The sequence below is a fragment of the Buteo buteo genome, chromosome 1 (assembly GCF_964188355.1).
Source record: "Buteo buteo chromosome 1, bButBut1.hap1.1, whole genome shotgun sequence".
NCBI classification, from domain to species: Eukaryota; Metazoa; Chordata; class Aves; order Accipitriformes; family Accipitridae; genus Buteo; species Buteo buteo.
In genome coordinates, this window is record NC_134171.1 from 56,222,845 (window position 1) to 56,242,863 (window position 20,019).

Consider the following 20,019-nt stretch of genomic DNA (forward strand, 5'->3'; position numbering starts at 1 on the left):
GAAAACCAATCATGTTTCTCTTAATTTTCTAAAAAAAGCGAGTGGGTTAAGCCTAAGGCCAAGAGGGTCCAGTTAGGGTTTTCCCATCCCTAGTTAAAAAGTATTTAAATGGCTATAAAACCTAAAGGCAGAGTCCTGGAAACCAGCATGAAAAGGCAGGGATTGCATCAGCTGGCAGTGGTTAAGAGAGTTCCACAGAGCAACTTCCTTCTCATCACTGCTCAAAATTACAATTACTTTGAAATTTGTGAACTCACACAATAATCTGCCTTAAAAAAAACATATGCTGGAACGGAGACTACAGGTCAGCTAAGTTTGCACGTGTACTTGTTACTTGGCTATCATCAAAACCTAGAATAATGTCTGTGCATCCAAGAGAGAACCACCTGAATGGGAAAAGCAAATAGTCCTAAGTTACCAGAACGAGGAATTTCTTTTAATAAGGACCTCCCGTGTCCCCAAGAAACTGCCATGTTATACTAAGTAAACCAGTTTAATTGAATTATCACACTCATAACCACACACATCATGAAGATTTCTCCCAAAGGTTTCTGAATGATAGGTAACCTTGGCTCGTATGGATGCTGCCTGACAACTCCTGCCTCCAAGGTTCAAGAGGGCAACCTGAAAACCACTACGCATCATGATAACACTTCCTCCTTTGCTGCTCCAGAAGTCAAGGACAAAAATGAAAATTTCTATTTTCAATTCCTAGCAAATTGATCCATTTTATAAAGTGGAGTCTATCGCGGAAGCTAGAACAGCAGAAAGGGCTGAAGATGAGGGAGGCGGTTACGGCAGCAGAAGGGACAGCCCCAGGGAGCCGAGGCAGCGTCAGAGACAGCCGCCGGAGCGCAGCGGGCAGGGCAGCGAGGCACTGCCCGACGTGGGTGATGGCTGCAAGAGTGGGTGTACGTACTGGGATATGGTCGTACGTCTGCTGAGGAGTGTAAAGTAGACGTCTTACAATCATGCGTGCTGCTTTTGCACGCACCCATCTTTTGGGGCAGCTATTAAACGCATTACTTCCAGGCATTTCTAACTGTCCACTTAGGCTGTCTTGAAATTATGAGCCTGTATCTTGAAGTTCAAACTGAAAGAAACTATGTTCAGAATGATGGCTTTCAAATCTCCCACATACGAAGATAAGGTATAAAAAAATACAAAGATATAAATAGGCATAAGTGTCTAATTCTAGACAACAAAGAGTGGGAGCAACAGCTGTAATTCAGCTGTAACTGAATTATATATATTTGTAACAGCTTAATGGAAAATTTAAATTAAACAGCAATGATTCAGTTGGGTTCTTCAGGAAATAGAGGGGGTACATTCCTGCCTCAGGTACTACAATCTCACTGAATTGTACTCTCAAGATACACAAGGCATGGTTTTCATCCTTTTTTACTCTGAAAGCACTTAAACACAACTTGCCTCCCCCCCCCCCCCAAGTGTAACTATCCCTACTTGTTTATTACAAACGCACACTGTTCTAGTTGATCTTAGAAGTATATTCAACTTTTTTCAGTCACTGTTTAATTTCCAGAAAAGTTGAGCACTGAAAACTGGAATTATAATTTATGACCAAAGTGAAATACAATGCCCTACACTTAAATATAAAATGAGAATGGAAAAAAATACTTAATCATAAAACACAGCAGGCTCAAAGGCAGTATTTTGTTTCTCATCAATACACATAAAAGGTTACTAAATATACACTTAAAAGATTTCCTAATTTGTAACAGATCTGTGAAAATGACTTAAAATATTCTCTGCTTACTCAATATTACTAATGATTTTACTTATCCTATTTGGTTTTTTAAAACATTATTTGCTAAATAATGCACCTGATATTCACAATGTTTTGTTGCCCTGTTAGTTTTGACTGAATACTACTAACGTGATATAGTATTTGGATTCCCTAACTAGTTATATATAAAGCTTAGACTCACATTTCAAGTGTGACTACTCCAGTTTAGTATTCTGAAATTCACCACTACTGCAAATTCTTATGAATTACTTCAGATACACTTAAGCATGCACTTATGTGAAAGCAAATGGGTCATAACCTTAGAACTGGCTATGAGTAAAAGGGTTAATTTTAGCCTTTGCAAACGTTGCCTGATATCCTCCTAAGTTTTTACTTTTCTTTCAATATCTAAACAAACCTTATTTGCATGAAGGAACTTGAAAAAAAAAAATCATGAACACAGCCAAGTTTAAAATCAGAGTGGAAAAATTATTTGGCAGGTAGAATAAAAGCTTTGAATCTTAATTCAGTAATTTAACAAGTTCTATTGGATTTCGGATTTGTAGCATCCAAACACAGATCTTGCAAGTCAGATATGTAGGACTTAGGTGAAATGTAATTTAGGCCTTCAGATTAAGAAACAGATCAATGAAAAAAACCCCTATAAAGTCTGAAAATAATCTGAGATGTAGTATTGAACAGATAGAAAACAATATTGAGTAAAAAAGCCAACTCCAAATGTCTCACTGGTATCCTAATATATTATATATTATCTAATTAAGCACTAGGCAAATTAATTAAACTTAAGCCTTCCAACTTATTGAATACCTTTCTTCTGGGCATAAATGGGATCTTCTTATGAATTCCAAAGGGGGGGAAAGAAAAAGATCAGTGATGTTTGTAGAATGAAAATAAAAAATAATATAGAACATTTGACAACATCAATGGAAATGCAATGTTTAAGTAAAGTCTGAAAAACAGAAAAGAAACAAATTAGGCAGGAAACATCCAAAAGGAAAGAAACAGATTGAGAACGATGGGGAAAAAGATAAAAAACCTTTTCAGCTTAAAGCCTTGTTAGTAGGTTTTGCAGGAAACCAACATGCAGGCAGAAGATCAGCAGCAAAGATTAGCCTCGGTGGTACCACCCACCCCTTGAACGCATACTTTCTCCTACATTATTGCCGCTGCTTTGATAAGGCTTAATCACTTCTCAGAAACAGTCTCCCCAGTTTATGTGGGGGGTGCCTGCCTGATGACTCCTCTTTACTTAGTGGTATCAAGCCAAGTCTTCCAATTTACATCTGATATCTGAAAGAATAGCTTACTATCATAGACATGTCTGCTGCTTCTACCAAAATCTGTGCCATCTACCACGCACATGCATTTGTTCAAATGGTCCAGCAGATTACAGTTATCAAATCCAAATACCACCACGGTACAAGTGCAGCACTCGGTGCCCAGGCACAACTGCACCATGACACGTGTTTTGGGGGCACTGCTTATCTAGTGCACGCTGCTAGGTTGGCCCAGAGGCAGAGCACACCAATGTGCCGTACTATGGCTTACATGAAAAACGGTTTGGGCATGGAAATAACCATATGTGGCCAAATAAATAAATAAAAAGATCACATTAAAATGCCCCTCTGCCACCAACTCACAGAGAGTAGGTATACATTGCAGCCCAACCTTGCTAGTTTGGAGGACGAGCAAACATAAACCAGTGGGAAAACCCCTCCATTTCTCTCCTAGTTAAAAATTAACTCATTGAAAAGCTAAGACTTTCTCATCTGCCCAGGCAGTATCATGAACACCCTTACCAAGGCATTGGTAAGTAACTGAGACTATAATGATGAGGCCTTTGATTTTGCTCAGCCAGCCTCTGTGTTAGTTGGTGCAGAGCTTGCCCCAAGTGCAGTTTATTGCACTGAAGAGCTGTGGCAAATTTCGTATGCAGCTGTTCACAGCAGAACCAGGTTTTGATCGGCAGGAGGTGCTTGACTTGGTACTTCTCTTTAGGCTCGGACTACAGCACTGTACTGGGGAAGCTGTCTTCCAGCTGAGGAATACATGCTGCAGCTAGCACTGTGACAGTGGCTTTTCCATGAGAAGGCTGTGAGCTACAATGTTGAAGGCAATACAAAAATTAATGCAGGTAATTTAGGAGTGTCTTTATGCCAAATCATGATAGCGATGCATACAAAGCAAGCAGTGCATTTGTGTCAAGTTGTCTATTACATTATTGCACTGTTTTAATTAGCAGCTTAGTTTTTTCAATCAAATTCATGAGGCCAGAAATGTTGCTAATTCAGATAAAACAGGACTCTGACTATATGCTGGCTAGGTAGAAGTATTTGCAGCTCCTATTGCTAAGCGATATGTTTGATGCACAAACCATAGAGCACACGAGCTAATGTTCACCCACGACATTTTTTGCTGGATCAGATTATATTGCAACCACTATAGCAAACAGGAAAGAGAAAGTACTGCAAGAGGAAACTATCAGAGATAAGAAAATTTGACCTATCATATCCTCTCATTTTTAAAGCAAGTGAAACCAAAAGGCCAATACAGGCCAGCAGGGACATATGGGATAAAGGGCACTACGATTGCTATTTAGGTTTTCTCCCACTAAGCATACACAGAAACTGCCTACAACAAATTGATCAGATCCCCATGATGTGTTTCCTTAAGCAAAAAAAAAAAAAGAGAGAGAGAGAGAGAGAGAGAGAAAAAGGGACTGCATGCTGTTGAGCATCCTGCTCATGGCTAGATGCAACATGCATGACTCGGAACCAAAAAATAATAATTATAAAAAGGGGCTCACAAGAACACCGTGCAGTGAGGTCAGGCAATACCGATGGGGCTTTGTTTTGAAGAGAGAAGTGAGAGGGGAAGACAGAGGGCGAGAAAGTGTAAGAGAAGATAACAAATGAATGAAATGAATGATCAGTGCAAACCATAGTGATGGATCATTCTCATTACATGTGGGAACCCAGGTCAGGGCATGTTCAAACTGCAAGGAGAGAAAGGGAATCAGCAGCGAGCCCTGAAAACTACTGATGATATAAAAATAAGCAATGATTTTAAAGAATCATTCCATCAAACAAAATGCATCTGCTGTTGCAGATATCAGGCATTTCCTTCTATGAGAAATGCTGCTAAAGAAAAATGTCAGTGGGCAAATAGGACTGTACTGCTGCAGTCCTCCAAGGAAGCTGGACAGAAATTATTGAAGAAGAATAGCGGACATGTTGAACCACTACAAGAATGTCAATATACAGCCCTTAAAGAAACAGTTTTAAGCTGATAATCATTCCAGTCTCTTTCATCAAGAACACAAATGAAATACATCTTGTCTTTTCTCCCCCAAAAGGCAAGACTCTAAGGAAAAAAAAATAAGAGAGGGAACTCAACTATCTCTGAGAAAAAAAGGATTTTCCTTTGTTGTGCAGGTAATACATCAGAACCCACCATGAAATCATTAAAGACATCAGCCTCTATTTAAATTTAAATCAACCCTCAAATTTACTTTTATGCCTGAATCCTCCAGTCTCTTCCATGTGTACGATCCCCACGAGCCCACCACTTCCAGTGGGCTGAAGGTACAAGCGTGCACCCACAGCAAGCCGCAGCACCAGCGCCATGGATCCCATTTTACAACTCCAAGGGGATTATCCGGGAAAGCAGACATGAACATACACCAGCTCTGGTTTTAGCTACACATGCTAAAGAAGATGACTTTTCTAATATCTTCCTTAACATAATGTTTTACACAGAAAAATCATTCATACAGAAAAAACCTGAAAGCAGATTTAGACAACAGTATTAGCATTACAGTACCAGGAATGGTTTAATTATGCCTCATCTGGAAACTTTAATGCTGTTAGATATTGTTGTGCAGTACACACACATGCAAGCCCAGAGGATTTCAGCCTGTCTCCCTGCTTAGACACCTGCAATGCTGCAAACTCCACATCTGGAGGAGTGCTGTGGTAAAAACCCCAGGGAGACGCGGCGGGCTTCACCCTCCTCCCAGGAAAACCGCAGTAGATGCGGAGACCTCCTGCAGCCGGAGAGGGCTGCTGTCCCCAAAGACCCCTAATGCCTCGTTATTTCTGACTCTACTTTGGAAAACGTGCTCCTGAAACGTAGCTTAAGGCATGGGAACGCTGACGCACTAAAATTTTCAAAAAGGACTACAGGCATTGGCCTATCTGTGCTCAACGGAAGTTTATAGTACAACTTTAAAAGAAAGTATTAGGCCAGCGCTGAATTAATTTAAAAATCCTTCCCATAAAGCCTTTGCTTTGGCATTGCATTCAGTGGGATTTCAGCCTGCACTTAAGTGCTTTCTTGAGCCAAGGATTTTAAGCACCTGGTTTTGTTGCTACTGTATTTAATTTGACACAGTTTTTACTCATTGTGTGCCTCCGTACTGTTTCACATGCTGCTTTAATTACACAGTAGCTACTTATTTAAATTTCATGAGAAAAAAAATTGGGCACAATATGCAAACAGGTGTTTTCTTCTCTCCACTGATTACTGGTTTCAATAAATTCAGTCTTTGTCCCAAGTCCTGCAAGATAATTGTTCATGTCCACACTCCGTGGTGGATGCAGAACAGGGAATTCCATCTGGCTATTCACAGTAAAATCAAACTGCTATCATCCATACTCCTCTCCATCACGAAGGAAACATTTGTCAAAACCCATGATCTAGCTTCCCCTTCCAAAGATTAAAAATAAAGACCTTGAGAGAGAAGTTTAATTATTAATTACAACTTCATTAAATATTTGTCTAACTTGAAAGTTCTTCATTCTCCCTGTTCATTCATTCTACCTACAAACACCCGGAGAATATTTGGGTTTTTTCCAGGTTCTGTTTTTTTGAATTTTTTAATATTTCTGTTCTTTTCCTAAATATTTTGGTTTTTACACACTGTAAGCATTCCTAATAAGAATGTTAGGGATGCATGGGATTTTTTTTCAGTTTTGCTCAACTGAGAAGGGACATTTTGGAGAGCTGCAATTTACTCTTGCACAGCCTAACAGAAAATAATGTCTAATAATATAAATTGACTTCTAAGAATCCCCAAATTGCAAGACATAAAGTATCATTTACAGTCAAACCAACAGGTACAAGGCAACTTATCATCATATAAACTCCAACCCAAATAACAACAGAAGTGACCATTCCTCTCTTAGCAGAAATGTCAGGTCATAACATTTCTCTATCTGTTTGCACATTTATTCTTATTGATTCTACTGCTTCTTAAAGCCTTTTAGATACACAAGTGCATTAAAAGAGGTGACTAATGAAATATTTCAAGTCTTCCAAAGTTGTGGTACCGATATTTTGGAAGTAGCTCTGCAGGAAGCTTATTTCATTATAGGAAGATAATTTCACTGATACAATTAAACTTTCTATGGAAATCCCTGGGATCTTATGCATGAAATCAACATCTAACCTCTTCGTGACAACACAAACCAGATTTCATGGAGGGAAATACTTTTTTTTTTTAACCAAAAGAGTGAGACCAAGGAAAGGGTTAGAACAGGACAGAAGATCTCTTAATTCTTTCCAAAGCATGCAGTAAACAAATCCACTGGAGTCTAGCGCAACAGTTGCTTTCAGCGGCACAGAAATTAAATGGGACTCAGAAAATTATCCCACGGTTAGTAAATAAACTTTTAAAGTAGTTTCAAGGCAAACAATCTCAACCAAGGGCAGGAGGCTCTTACCATCAAACCCATCTTCCTCTGTCCCCAGTTCATCATCTGAGCAGATGTTCAGCACGTTCACCAGCATCTCTGTCACTAAAATGGAAAACAAAATGTTGATATTAAGCTTTTCTGGTCTGATAGAGAGTAAACTCTAGCTGTAGTAGTGTTAAGGAAAACTCAGTACAGAAATGGCACCCACTTTTTAAAAAACATGACCTTGTTTTATGCATGTAGTAATATAAGCTTGAAGTGTCTTATGTAGTTAATAAAAAGTACAGGTTTCCATAAAAATTGTTCCAAATATAACAAACACCACAACAAATAGACCTTAAAAAAAAATTAATGTGTTTATGATCTCTCTTTTTGCAATTGTCAATGAACTAGGTAACTTCTGTTTTCTCCTCCTGAATACATTTTTGCCTTTCACTCAACTTGGACAACAGACCTGACCACTCTCCTCCTGCTGCTACATTGCAGTAGGATTTGATTTCCCTGTTCAGCAAATGGAACGACATTGCAATTGAAAAAGTTACAGCAAGAGGGATCACAGAATATTTATTTATTTATCCAGGTATTGGCCACTATACTTTCAGTTCAACAAAACATTAACCCTTGTAAGAGGTCCACAAAGGGGCAGCGTCCCTTGAAATCCAGGACAAATAGACTGGATGATCATTGTAGGTCTCTTCCAGCCAGAACTATTCTATATTCAATAGAAATATCATTATTGGTGAATTAAGAATATATTCAGCTTGCTTATTTTGCAACCTGGGCACAGAAAGGTCAGCCTCAGGCTACCCCTAACCTGGTCCCAGCTCTTTCTGGAAAGGCAACAGTGAGACACTAACCAGAGAGCACACAGAATAAGAACAGCCAAAAAAACCCCAGGAAAAATCACAACCAAGGAAATGTAATTTAGAGATCAAAAAAGCCAAAGTTACAAGGTAAAATCATTAGCAGATTGAGAGAAACTCCACTACATCTACATGTAGTAAGCATCATTAAAAGGGTTACCAGGCATGTCTAGTCTTGCACTAGCTACACAGGTTGAAACTTTAATTTTTTTAATCAAGTGGTTATTAAAATCCTCTTCTGTGACAACTATGATGGCTTGGAACATTAGAAGTGTGGGACAAAGCTATATTTTTCCTACATTAGTGAAGGATTTAATATTTTCCTTTGACAGGATTAGTGGAAAGACTTTCCACATTAACAACAACAAGTGAAACTAACAGTTTCCTACCTTGGTTGGCTTTTGAGGGAAAAAAATATCTATAAAAGAAAGGAAATAAATAAAAAGCTGTGTAGAACATCAACTCTTACATCCTTGAGTTTTGTTTTGCAGAGAAAGGGAAAACACTAATTTCACTTCTAGGGCATCTAAAATTTCCAAGCAATTGGTAAAAGTGACCACTGGAAGACGTGAAGGAGAAAAAAAAAACCCAAGAAAAAAAGAAGGAGCAGCATCCATGGTCTCAGAATCTCAACAAATCTGTGCATCCTGCAGCCCCGCCTGAGGAGGCCACTGATAAGAAGCCTCTGAAAAAATGACGTCACAGAACATCTTACAGGACTGCAGTGTGGATGGAGAACAGGCCCATCCTAAAACCAGCCTAGCTGAGTTTACGGCCAAAGAAAATGAAAGCATTTTATCTGCTTCACAAGAGTCTGCAACACATGTCAGCGTGGATTATGTAATGTCTCCATTAGTGGAAACAGCTGTCTATTCTTTGTTAATCCCTATTTCATTGTCTATCGGCTTTGTTCACAGAGACCTCAGGCATCTCACCAGCAGCTCTCCTCATACAAAAGAGTAGCTGAAAACAAAGCCGATCATGACTGCAGGTAAGAGCCACAGCTGGCTGTATTTCCAGTTGCCTATTAAGAGAGAACTGTTATTCCAAGCAGCTTTTAGGAGTTTATTATAGTTTTCTGGCAGTAATTGCTGTTGCAGCAATATACTATAATGGATGGATCAAAGCAAGCTTCATCTCAGGCCCTGAATAAAATGACTTGGTGTTTAAGCAGTCTACATTATGTATTCATTTAGTATGTTAGACCAAAGTGTTTTCATGCCTTTTGTGTGCTTGCCATTCATAGCATGAAGTTGTCTTCAGGCAACATCAAGAGCATCGTGTTTCAATAAAACATCATTTATGTTCTTCAGAGCCTTCTCGCCAGCGCTGAGGCACTGTATGCCCTGGGTAGAGAAGGGGCTGAGGAGCAGGTTTTCCTTCTTCCTGCCATGTCTCTACTCTCTCCAGGAACAGTTAACCAGACTGGGACTAAGCAACACCAGCTCTGTGTTTCTTGGTGAAAAAGCAACCCATGGTCTTAATAGAAAGGTCAGCTGGGTAAGGATGTAACCATGATGTAGTGAAGTCTGTTGTGATGGCACTTGAGCAGTAAGCAATACCCAAGGGAACGCCCAAGAGCTTATAAAAGAAAAACTAATAGGAATTTTATTCAGTGAATGCACCTGCAATGCCATAAAATCTATTTCTACAGCAGAAACATAACAGTATCATAGCCTGGAAAGAGTGGAAATGATAAAAACATAAGAGAACTGTGATTAACAATTGGTAATTGCTTGCCTCTCTGAGGCCCATTTCTTCAAATTTGTCCTTGAAAGCAAGTCATCTGTCTTCAACTTATTCTTGCCATTTCAAATAAATGAGGCGACATGTACAGTGACTAAGAAACTGTTTTGCAGTTTCTACAAACAGAGCCAATTTACGTACCTTTCTCACCCACAAATGGCAAGGACCAGGTAAACACATCCATGAAGTTTGGAAGCCAGTACGGATGAGGAGAGCAGTTGAACTGTCTGATATTCATAACGTTGTTCTCATATTTCAATACTGCAGCTAGAAGGGAGAAAGGAAAGAAACAAGAGAGACATCAGCCACGTGCGTGTGCCTGGCTACCAGACCAGTAACACTCACAGCACACACAGCCTGCAGAGCTGCTCAGCAGCTTTCAACCACTTGACCCAGCAGCAGCAGCAGCACTTGACTGCTAGTTATGACAGAATACAGCCTCAAAGAAGCTGCAAGCCATTTCCAGTCTGAAAGCGGTGTCGCCAGCTTTCCCTGGCACTAAGGTGGGTTGGTAAGTGAATTAATAGCTCTGAATAGTCACAAACGTAGGCTCTGGGATCTGCCACCAGCAGGGAACGAGGCAGAGTATCCACAAGTACCCATTTCACACAGTTATCTGAGCTCCTCACAACCATACTTTGGAGATAACAGAGAAAAGCATTCATCACTCAGTTTGAATTCTGCTCTTCCAATGAGCATTTTCAACATATTTCATTCACAGTATTGTACAACAGATGATACTTTCTTCTCTTATTATTCAAACGCTAGGCACACGAGACTGTGCTCCCTATAGTATGAATGAATACTAATACGATTTGTCTTACGCCATTTAAAGTTCACATCATTCTTGTCAACACACACACACACACACAAAAGAAGACTATCTTTGCTAATGGGCAGAAATACAGATACTTATGCCATAGCCAATTTTTAAAGCACTACGCCAAGTATAGTGTTAACCTGTGTTAATGGACTTCAGGTTTGTACCTGAAACAGGATCTGATTAACCTGTTTTGCAATATTAATAGAATAAAGTAAATCAAAGTATTACAAAGCATATCAGTAAGAAACAGCTATTTATTTCTAGAAGAGACCATAGCTGTACATAGGCCCAGTGCAGTCAGAAGTCAGGTGAAAGAGGGAAAGGCTGAATGTGGCTTGGGTATAACTGAGATGGCAGAGAGTGCAGGCAGGAGAGAAAGGGACAATATCAGTTTGGCTAGGAAGGAGGAAAGTAATCATGTTGAAAATGTGGCACATAAAATACAGTGAACTCTACAATAAGCCTACATAACTGCCCTTATCAAAACTCATTTTCCAAAGCATGAAGTTTGCCCAACACTATGCTAACACTATGTTCCACACCAAATCTAGACTTTCATGCACTTTTAAATTTTTTGTATGGCAATAAGTGGTTATTAAGGTGCTGTAGATTACTCAAACCTCAGGCCATTCATTGAGACCACTTGGAATAACACAGAATGGGGGTGGGTTCAGCAGCTGTTTGTATTACAGGTCTATACGTTAAATTAATGTGTTGAGGGAGAGCTTTCAATAATATGGTCTTTCAATAAAAATCATCCAGTGCTGCTTTCTATTGTTCACTTTATGGGCCAACTGCCTCAGCTTGGGAAACACTAAAACTAAATCTCATTCCTTCCTTCTCCTTTTTTTCTTTTTTTTTTTCTTTTCTGTCTTCTTGCAAAGACACATGTAATGTAAAATCTTAATAATGCAGTTACTTAACCTGGTAACAGTATCTCTAACCTAATTAGGGTATATTTTAATTTTCAGAATCTGTTTCCTGAAATTCAGTAATTTCTAAATTGCACAGGCACAGAATACATCTGTTCTTGGATGTGAACAGAGCCATTTATGAAATAGAAGAGCAAGTATTTCTTTGCTCATGGAGAAAAAGGTAATTTTGACATGACCACGAAAACCAGAGGGACTCATAACTATGCTGAACACAAAGACATAGAAGTTTTTAAACAATACAGTTACAGGAGACTGCAGGCAGGATCTGTAATCAACATGGGACTAAACAGTCAGCACAAGCTGAAGCTTCCATCCATTCTAAAAGGTGCTGGCACTTTACATTTTTATTACCAGAAAAAGAAGGGTGGGGTTTCACTTCTAAAAAGACAGCTCAGTTAACTTTACATGAAATAAATCTCACCACTAGCATTTACATATAGTTCTGAATGCAATCGCCGCTCAGATGCTTACTCTCATGTAGACAGTGCTGACTTCACTGCGTGCGCTGGTCATCACCCAATCTTGTAACCATTCTAGTTCTGTAGCTGAAGATGAGCTGTCATCAAATACTTTTTATGCTAGAGACAATATACTGCACATACTGGAAGACATGTATGTAACTTTACATAAATCATCTTCAATTTGCCTTTTTAAGCTTGGAATTAAGCCATCCTGATGAGATCTAGTAACATGTGACCTTCAGAATGGTTCTCCTCAGCTTTAGTCAAAGAAAAATGAATCAAGAAAGCAACACGATAATGCCTTCATAAATGATGAAACACCATGAATCAAAAGTACGTCAGAAATAGACCACACCAAAGACATGTAGAGAAGGAGGTATATCATACTTTGTTTTCCCCTTTCCTCCAGCCTTCCCACCTGTGGCTCCCCCAGGAGGAACACAGTTCCAGGGGCTGGTTATCATTTAACAGCCAGCAATGAAGTTGCACGACTGCAATATGACACAGCACCATAGGAAATGCAGTGTATTGCAACATTGACTGAAGGGGGTGACAATTTCTTCTGATTATTCATCTCCTTCCATTGACTAAAGCGTGTGTCAATCAGAGAAGAAACTTTTTTTGATGCACTAGACTGTTGCTTCCCACAAAAACTGAATAGGTTGCTAAATGTCTTCCATTTTGTGCCCAATGACAGAGTCCAGAGTGACCTGGGATTTTCTTAAGCCTACTCACTGACAGACACAGAAAACGGCTCGCTAACATTTACGCAAACTTCTGCCAGGCAGACACCCTCCATTTAAATAAACCACATTTGACTCTTGCCCATCCTAGTCTGACAGTTGGCAGCCATTCTGCTGCTCAGTAAAATAAAAATGGCTTAATATTGCTATTAGCAAAAAATGAGAAAACTAGTGTCGATGCTTTTAATATTTCCATCACTTTTTGGCTTAAATTATATATGGCAGATCGAAATTCATTCTCCTATTACAGTGACACAATTGCATAATAAAAATAAATAGTTTGTGGCTTTACAGCAAAAATGAGTCAAAACCACAAAAAAGGACCACTTAATGGTTGTGAAGATTCATTTAGAAGGACTAAAACTTCAAATTCATCATCTCAGTGAGCTGAGGTAGTTTCCCTTCCCACTATTTCTTCTATTTATCCATTAAGTCTATTTCTAAATTCTGTGCAAGTTGAATAAATCATTTTTACAAGGAACTTTTAAAACTGGCCTCTAAAATAGCCTGAACCATAAGCAGAACAGTTGGAAAACATCAAATTAAATATAAATGGCTTTAGTTGGGTTTGGGTTTCTTTAAGGGAAGATAATTTATTTTGAGATTACTGTAAAAAAACCAAAACCAACAACTTCACACCACCTTAATTTATATACCTGAATATCTTACGAAAGCAAGTTCCAATAACAGTATTTAAAAACTATTCTCCTCTGTAAATGACCTGTACAGCTCCCCCACAAATGACTTCAAAAGCTACTTGAAGAAAAATAATACTATGCAATAGAGCAGGGTAATAACAGAGACAGAATTCCTCTAAAATAACACTATTCTTAAAAGAATAAAATAAAGTAGGGTAGTTACCAGTACCACAAATACTTTTCTGAATTTTTAATTTAAAATCTTCCATTTACAAGCACAAGGTAACTAATGAAGATGATATTTGACATTAAACAAACTGGCTCTTGTTATGATTGTGCAGTTCTGACTACTGCTTAGTAGTCAGAAGAAGAAAACATCACCCGGATCAAGAAGAAAATGCTTCTCAGATAACAGCAGGAGTGCCCCTGAACTATTCTGGCCCCTTGCTTTCTTTTGGTCATAGCTCTTTTTTTCCCTCTCTTTTGGCTCAGAAAAGGTTTGGGGGTTTCACCTCTGCTTCATTTCTTAGTCCATACTAACTTGATGCCTGAGTAGCTATAGGAGACCCCAGCTACCCTGAAAGAGGAGAAATCTTTTGAAGGCTATATGACTACAGGCCACACGGTTGCTGATGGAGGAGACAGAAGAAAGTGGGTTGGGTTCCTTTGGTTATGAAACCCGTAACTGAGGAAAACCTGACTCTCTTCAACGTTTACTTATTATTCTAGGCTGCAACCTCTGTACTTTTCTTTCCAAATGTATACTCAGACAGATGCTAGCAGAGCAAGCCACCAGCCACAGTTTTATCGTGTATAATCACCAACCAGAACAAGAATCTTATTTTATTATTCTTAACAGCCACACACATTTTAACCTAATTTTGGTACTCGCTGTTGTAAATGAGTTTTAGAAGCTAATGTTTTGTAAAGTGAAGATGTGCAGATATCCCAAATGACATTATACTTCTTCCCAGTGCTAGTAAACTGAGATATTGGATGCTGAAATCACATCAGAGTGAAATGAAACATTAAGGCAGCAGGCGAAGGGCATTCACACTGTTTAGCTTTAAGCACTTAACATAGGTACCTGAGGCTAGAAATACGGGTGGTGAAAAATGTGCAGGTAAGAAACCTCCTTCCTTCAGCTAGAAATGGGGACAGCTCTTCTAACCTTCTCAGGGTCAAATATAAGCACCTAGTGCCACCTGAGACTCCCTGGGATATCTCCTTGTTGAAGTTGAGCCTGGATTGCCCCTGTCTCCTGTGTCATACCTGTCAGATCTGAGTGGATGTCTCAGACCCCTCTGGCACCTCGAAGGGCGCTTTAAAAGCCTCTGTGTCGGGAGGTGGATTAAGGCCTTAAGCAACGTGAGCAACATCAAACTGTGAGACAGATAGTTCAGAATTACCCAAAGACATTACATATCCTGCTTCAAGATCTGCTGAATCATTTTTCAGTATAAATTAACTGATAACATTTCAATCGGAGGAAAAAAAAGAAAGAGCATGTAGAAGTACTAGCCCAGAATGAACTACATGTTTTTAGACAAACAATCTCAGAATAATTTTAGCAAACAAGTTAACTAATTTTCTTGTAGTTTTTTTTCAGAAAACTCACTCTGTATTTAGAAAATAAATGCAGTGAAAGTCTCTCAAATTCTTCATACCTAAGAAAGAATTTCAATTTCTGATTTAATGCTGAATTAACTTCAGCATTTACTGTGCAACTGGGAACAGTGCCTTCTCCTCCAGCAGAGTTGCTAAGTAACCACAGCGTTTTCTGCCCAAGACAGGTCAGGGATAAGGGTTAGTAAAATGCTTAAGGAGTTTAAACATTATCAAAGGAAAAAAATGATTTACTATACAAGGTAATGATGTAAATAATCTGGTACAGAAGTGGGGCTAATTGCAGTTGGGAAAATCTTCCCTTACAGAATTCTGAAGATTTTTATTTTGTATGTGCAATTGCATCTTCCAAAGAAAGAGCGCAATAGCGTTCCAGATTTTACCAATACACTGCAAAAATCACTTCTGGCAAACTTCTCCGCATCGGCAATGAGATGACCTAGATACCCTGACAGCTCCTCTTTAAAAGCTTTTGTTTCCATGACAAGGCATCATCACAACAGCAGAGATAAAGCATGAAAGAAAACTGATAGGGCAAACAGAAGGTTACACCACTTTTCTTTCTCCCAAAGTGCTATTATTTCTCAAAGATCATCCTTGTCTTCCAGGTATATTACTCTGCCTTTTTCCAATATGAAAATAATTTTCCTGTTAGATCCATTTGGATCAGGTACATTTCTTAACATGTATCTATGGTATGCCACATGCTGATACTTTATACATGCTTCATTGATATATTTCTTATCCGATACATTAACAAGCATACCGATGTACAGCTGGTTTTGATTTTTCTAGTATCCCAAACTCCCCTGCATACTTTCGTTGTTTCTTTCCTTCATCTGCTTTTCCTTTCAGCAACACCACATGTATGTTGAGGCATGCTAGGAGAGGCATCACGTTATTTTTTTCGATAGCTTCAGATTCTTGGGTGGTTAACTCACCACTACAAACCCTAATCATTTAAAAGTGTTCAAAAGACAATAGTCTGTCTTTAGACAGCTAGTTAAAATTGTTCACTCAGCCAAAAAGCATGCACTTACTGAAGTGACAGCCAGATACTAAAATACCAGACACTAAAATATGAAGTATTGCTAATGATTTACAAATAAATTGCCTGCCTCTGTTTAACTTCTGTAAAATCTTTCCCTTTTTCGGGGGGTGGGGTGGGGGCATGAACAGCATTACAGCAAACCCTAATTAAGGCATTAAGAAATATTAAATACAGGAATGAACGTTTAGACATGGTACAAGGCCAGCAGATCATACAATGCAGTAATTTTTGGCATCCTCTTATTCTGTTGCTATAAAGAATTTCTCCTGGTGGTGGGCACCCTTGAATCCAGGGGTAAACCTGTACTTACATAACTTTCTCAGAGTTTCTTATCAGTATAACCTTCCTCCAAGGCCCTGAAGTCACAGGTAACTATTACAATCCAATTAACATTTATCTTCTTGCATGAGGAGTTTTGATCCTCTCCAGAAGGCGTAGTCTTAGAAAATCATCAATGCACTGACATTTCTTGTAACAAGTTTTAATAATGATTTTAAAGTATCTTTTTCTTTATGCCTTTTAATAACATAAATGAAAGCAGAAATGTTTGAGAAAGCTATGAAGACGCTGAACAGAAGCTCAGAAGTTGCCAAAGAACTTATGTGTAAAGTCCTCCCCTTTGCCAATGCTCTTCATTAAAATGAATATGGAAGGCATTAATAACAATAATGAAGGATAGTCTTGGAAAGAGGAGGGAGACTAGGCTCCCCATATCTAGGCAGTTTCTGAGTCTCTGAATGACCCCCTGAAAGTGTACCTCTGTCTCCATTAACAACACAGGGAAGCCCTGACAGGAGCCTCCTAATTCAAAAACCTAACTTTGGCACCCGAAGTTGTGCATGTGTGTGGGCTGGGGTTGCGACAGGACCAGCAGGCCCATGATGGATGAATTACATACGCAGCCTTCATGAGGCAACGGCCAGTGACCAAAAGGATACAGAAAACTCCCTTCGGTGCCAGAATCCAGCTGAGCAAAACCAAAAGCGGTTCCTGTGGTGGGTCAGTACTGTGAGACAGCCCACGCAGAGGGTCTGCAGCAGCATTATTAACAGCAGATATGCTGAACGTGGTCTGGCCTGGGTAGCTTATCTTCAGCTACTCCTGCTGAACCTCGTTTTGCTCTGGGAATGTTGCTTCCCTACAGCTCTTTGAGGACATATCTGATCCCCGTGGCTGCTTTCCAGTGGTGTCTGAATAAGCCCTTGGATAATGTTGGCAACCAAGCCCACTCCTGAAGTGCTTTGAAGAACTACAAGAAACCATATCTGCTTTAATGGGTATGAGAACTATCAACCTGGGGTAGAAAATGAGCATTCCTAGCCCCTTGCAGCTTTAAAAAAAAATGTATTTATCTTAAACAACACTGCATCGAAAAATGACCCATTCATGTCAGTGGGAGATGGAACCTCTCAGGAATTTATCTAGGTTGACTTTATTAGCTACTAACCAGAAGCATACTAAGAATGCACACTAGAAAGGAAGGCACTTGCTAGTAGGAGAGTAACTCCTTTTCCAAGGCTTGACAGTAACCAAAAACCCAAATGATCTGTAAAAGTCAATCAGGTTCTGCACCAGTGCACAATGAGTCAGCCAGAGCAACTGTCCTGTAACACCTCTGGATGGAAAAGCCTTCCTTTGCCTCCTGAAATCAGTCAGTCAGAAGCTCTGTGTTCCTAGTTAATTCATCTGCTGCAAATCAAGGAAGCCAACAAGTAGCCATGTTTTGGACTGATTGAGGATGATGATGTTTTTCTTCCTTGAAGAGGGAAGCAAGCACCCAAACACTATCCAAATGAAGATGCATGAGCAATGCAGCAGGAAAAACTATGCATGATGTACTTTAAATGCCAAGAGCCAGTGCAATCAGTCACATGAAACAATGCGTCAAAACTTCTAATGAGAGAAAAGGAGGCAGTTAAATGCAACAGAAATTCATTACAAAGCTGCTAAAGGTCAGCCTCTAAATTTACAACAAGTCATAAATTAAAGAGTGGCACACCGGTGCCGATCTCACACGACTGCTGATTTGCCTGAGCTCACTCAGAGCAGATATCGCCAGCAGCGGACCCAAACTTCAGCTGTGACTGCAGATAACCAGTGCCTCTCAGCAGCTGGCCTACAGCCTTTCACCAGAAAAGGTTTTCCACCAGTTTTAAGACCTGCCTGCCGTAATGGAGCATCCTGGAACAAGGGAAATGACCCTCTCTTCTGAAACAGAGATAAGAGAGGCACTTCTCTTCGCCACCCAGCTCTGTGGGTTCAAATTGAAGATTTTGAATATTATAAATCATTGCTTCATATTCAACATTTGCCTTCATGACGAAAATCTCACATTGTTCACCCATTGCCTTCAATGTGCACAGAACTGCCTCCATGCGTTAAGAAACAAAAGGTGAACACTGTCTGTCACTGTACTTGTACAGACCTGTCACCAGTCTGTCTTCTACCCAAAGCAGCCAACTCAGAGTGTAAACACACTGTTTCACCAACAGCAACGATGCTGCCAAGAAAATTAACACATTTCCTGTTTCATCCTGTGCTTTTTGGGTTGGTAGCAGAGTCCCTATATTATTTAATTTTACAAAAGTCGCTACCGACAGGTCTGCTTGCATGTTTTTTGCAGAATGCTCTTATTAATTTTTCTACAAGTTAACACACATATTGAGAACACAGAAGTGTACAAACCCCATTATCTAACAATGAAGCGTTTCCTTGCTTTGCATACAGTTCATAGCATAATAGCTTTTAGATTATAAGTTTATAATATAAAATTATGCCTGAAGAAGCTTTCTTTTGCAAGTTTAAAAAAAAATAAATTAAAAATTGCCTACTTCTTTGCAGGCAAGCATCCAAATTAAAAACGTCTCTTCTCAAGAAAGACTGATCTCTTTGCAATGGAGCTACTTTCAAGAATATCGTTGAGAAAAAAATTATTTTGTTTTGTTCACAGAGGAACACAATTAACATTAACTTTACTGGGAATAGGAGAAAGTAAACAGTACTGCTCATTTCAAGATATAGGAGGATAGGCTTATTAGAATGCTTTATTTTTAGAAACATCATTTTTTTTCCCAGTTCATTAGAGGAGATTTCAGGGAATGCAATAAACTAATAAACTAAGAAAAGCTGCAAACACTTGTATTCAGCGGAGTCTTTACAGAGTGACCAGTGACTGCTTATTTGTGCAGTAACCTTTTTTTTTTCGCTAATGATATTTCATTTTGTACGTAATGGTTTTCAAGTGATTAAAAAACCCAAAACATAAAGGAACTTGGACAGTATCTATCCCATGCTTTATCCACTGATGATCTGTCAAAGTTTGTTAGCTGGCTAGAGTGTTTGCATATACAAACTCCATTAATTTTACTGGAAAGGAGCAAAGGGACAAATAATTAATTATAAGGAATGCTGGACTCTGAACATCTCACCCACGGCATTTCTTAATGTACTTCTCTTAGTTAATAGAGCTGTTTTCAGTTTTGCTTCCTGCATAACATTTACTTAATAACTTGCAGTCAAAATACAGAAATATCTTAAGGCATATTAAAATCTACACTTACATTGAGAGGCATACATCTGCCTGTAATAAATTTAATTAGATTTGTATTGTGTAATAAATGGAATGGGCATGAACTAATAAACAGAGGAAGAAATGGGCATGAACTGATA

At 39.1% G+C, this 20,019-nt stretch overlaps 1 protein-coding gene across 5 annotated transcripts in view; it reads right to left on the bottom strand.

Moving 5' to 3' along the window:
• PPP3CA (protein phosphatase 3 catalytic subunit alpha) overlaps positions 1–20,019 on the bottom strand; it is a 205,985-nt gene that overhangs the window by 12,506 nt on the left and 173,460 nt on the right. For 2 of the 5 annotated variants that reach the window (XM_075031828.1, XM_075031848.1), the window contains exons 9-11: positions 10,215–10,340; positions 7,492–7,566; positions 2,576–2,602 (exon numbers count right to left, since the gene is read on the bottom strand). In XM_075031828.1, coding sequence (XP_074887929.1) covers positions 2,576–2,602; positions 7,492–7,566; positions 10,215–10,340 — 228 coding nt within the window. The remainder of the gene's footprint in view (positions 1–2,575; positions 2,603–7,491; positions 7,567–10,214; positions 10,341–20,019) is intronic. The other 3 variants (XM_075031841.1, XM_075031855.1, XM_075031837.1) reach the window with 2 other exon arrangements.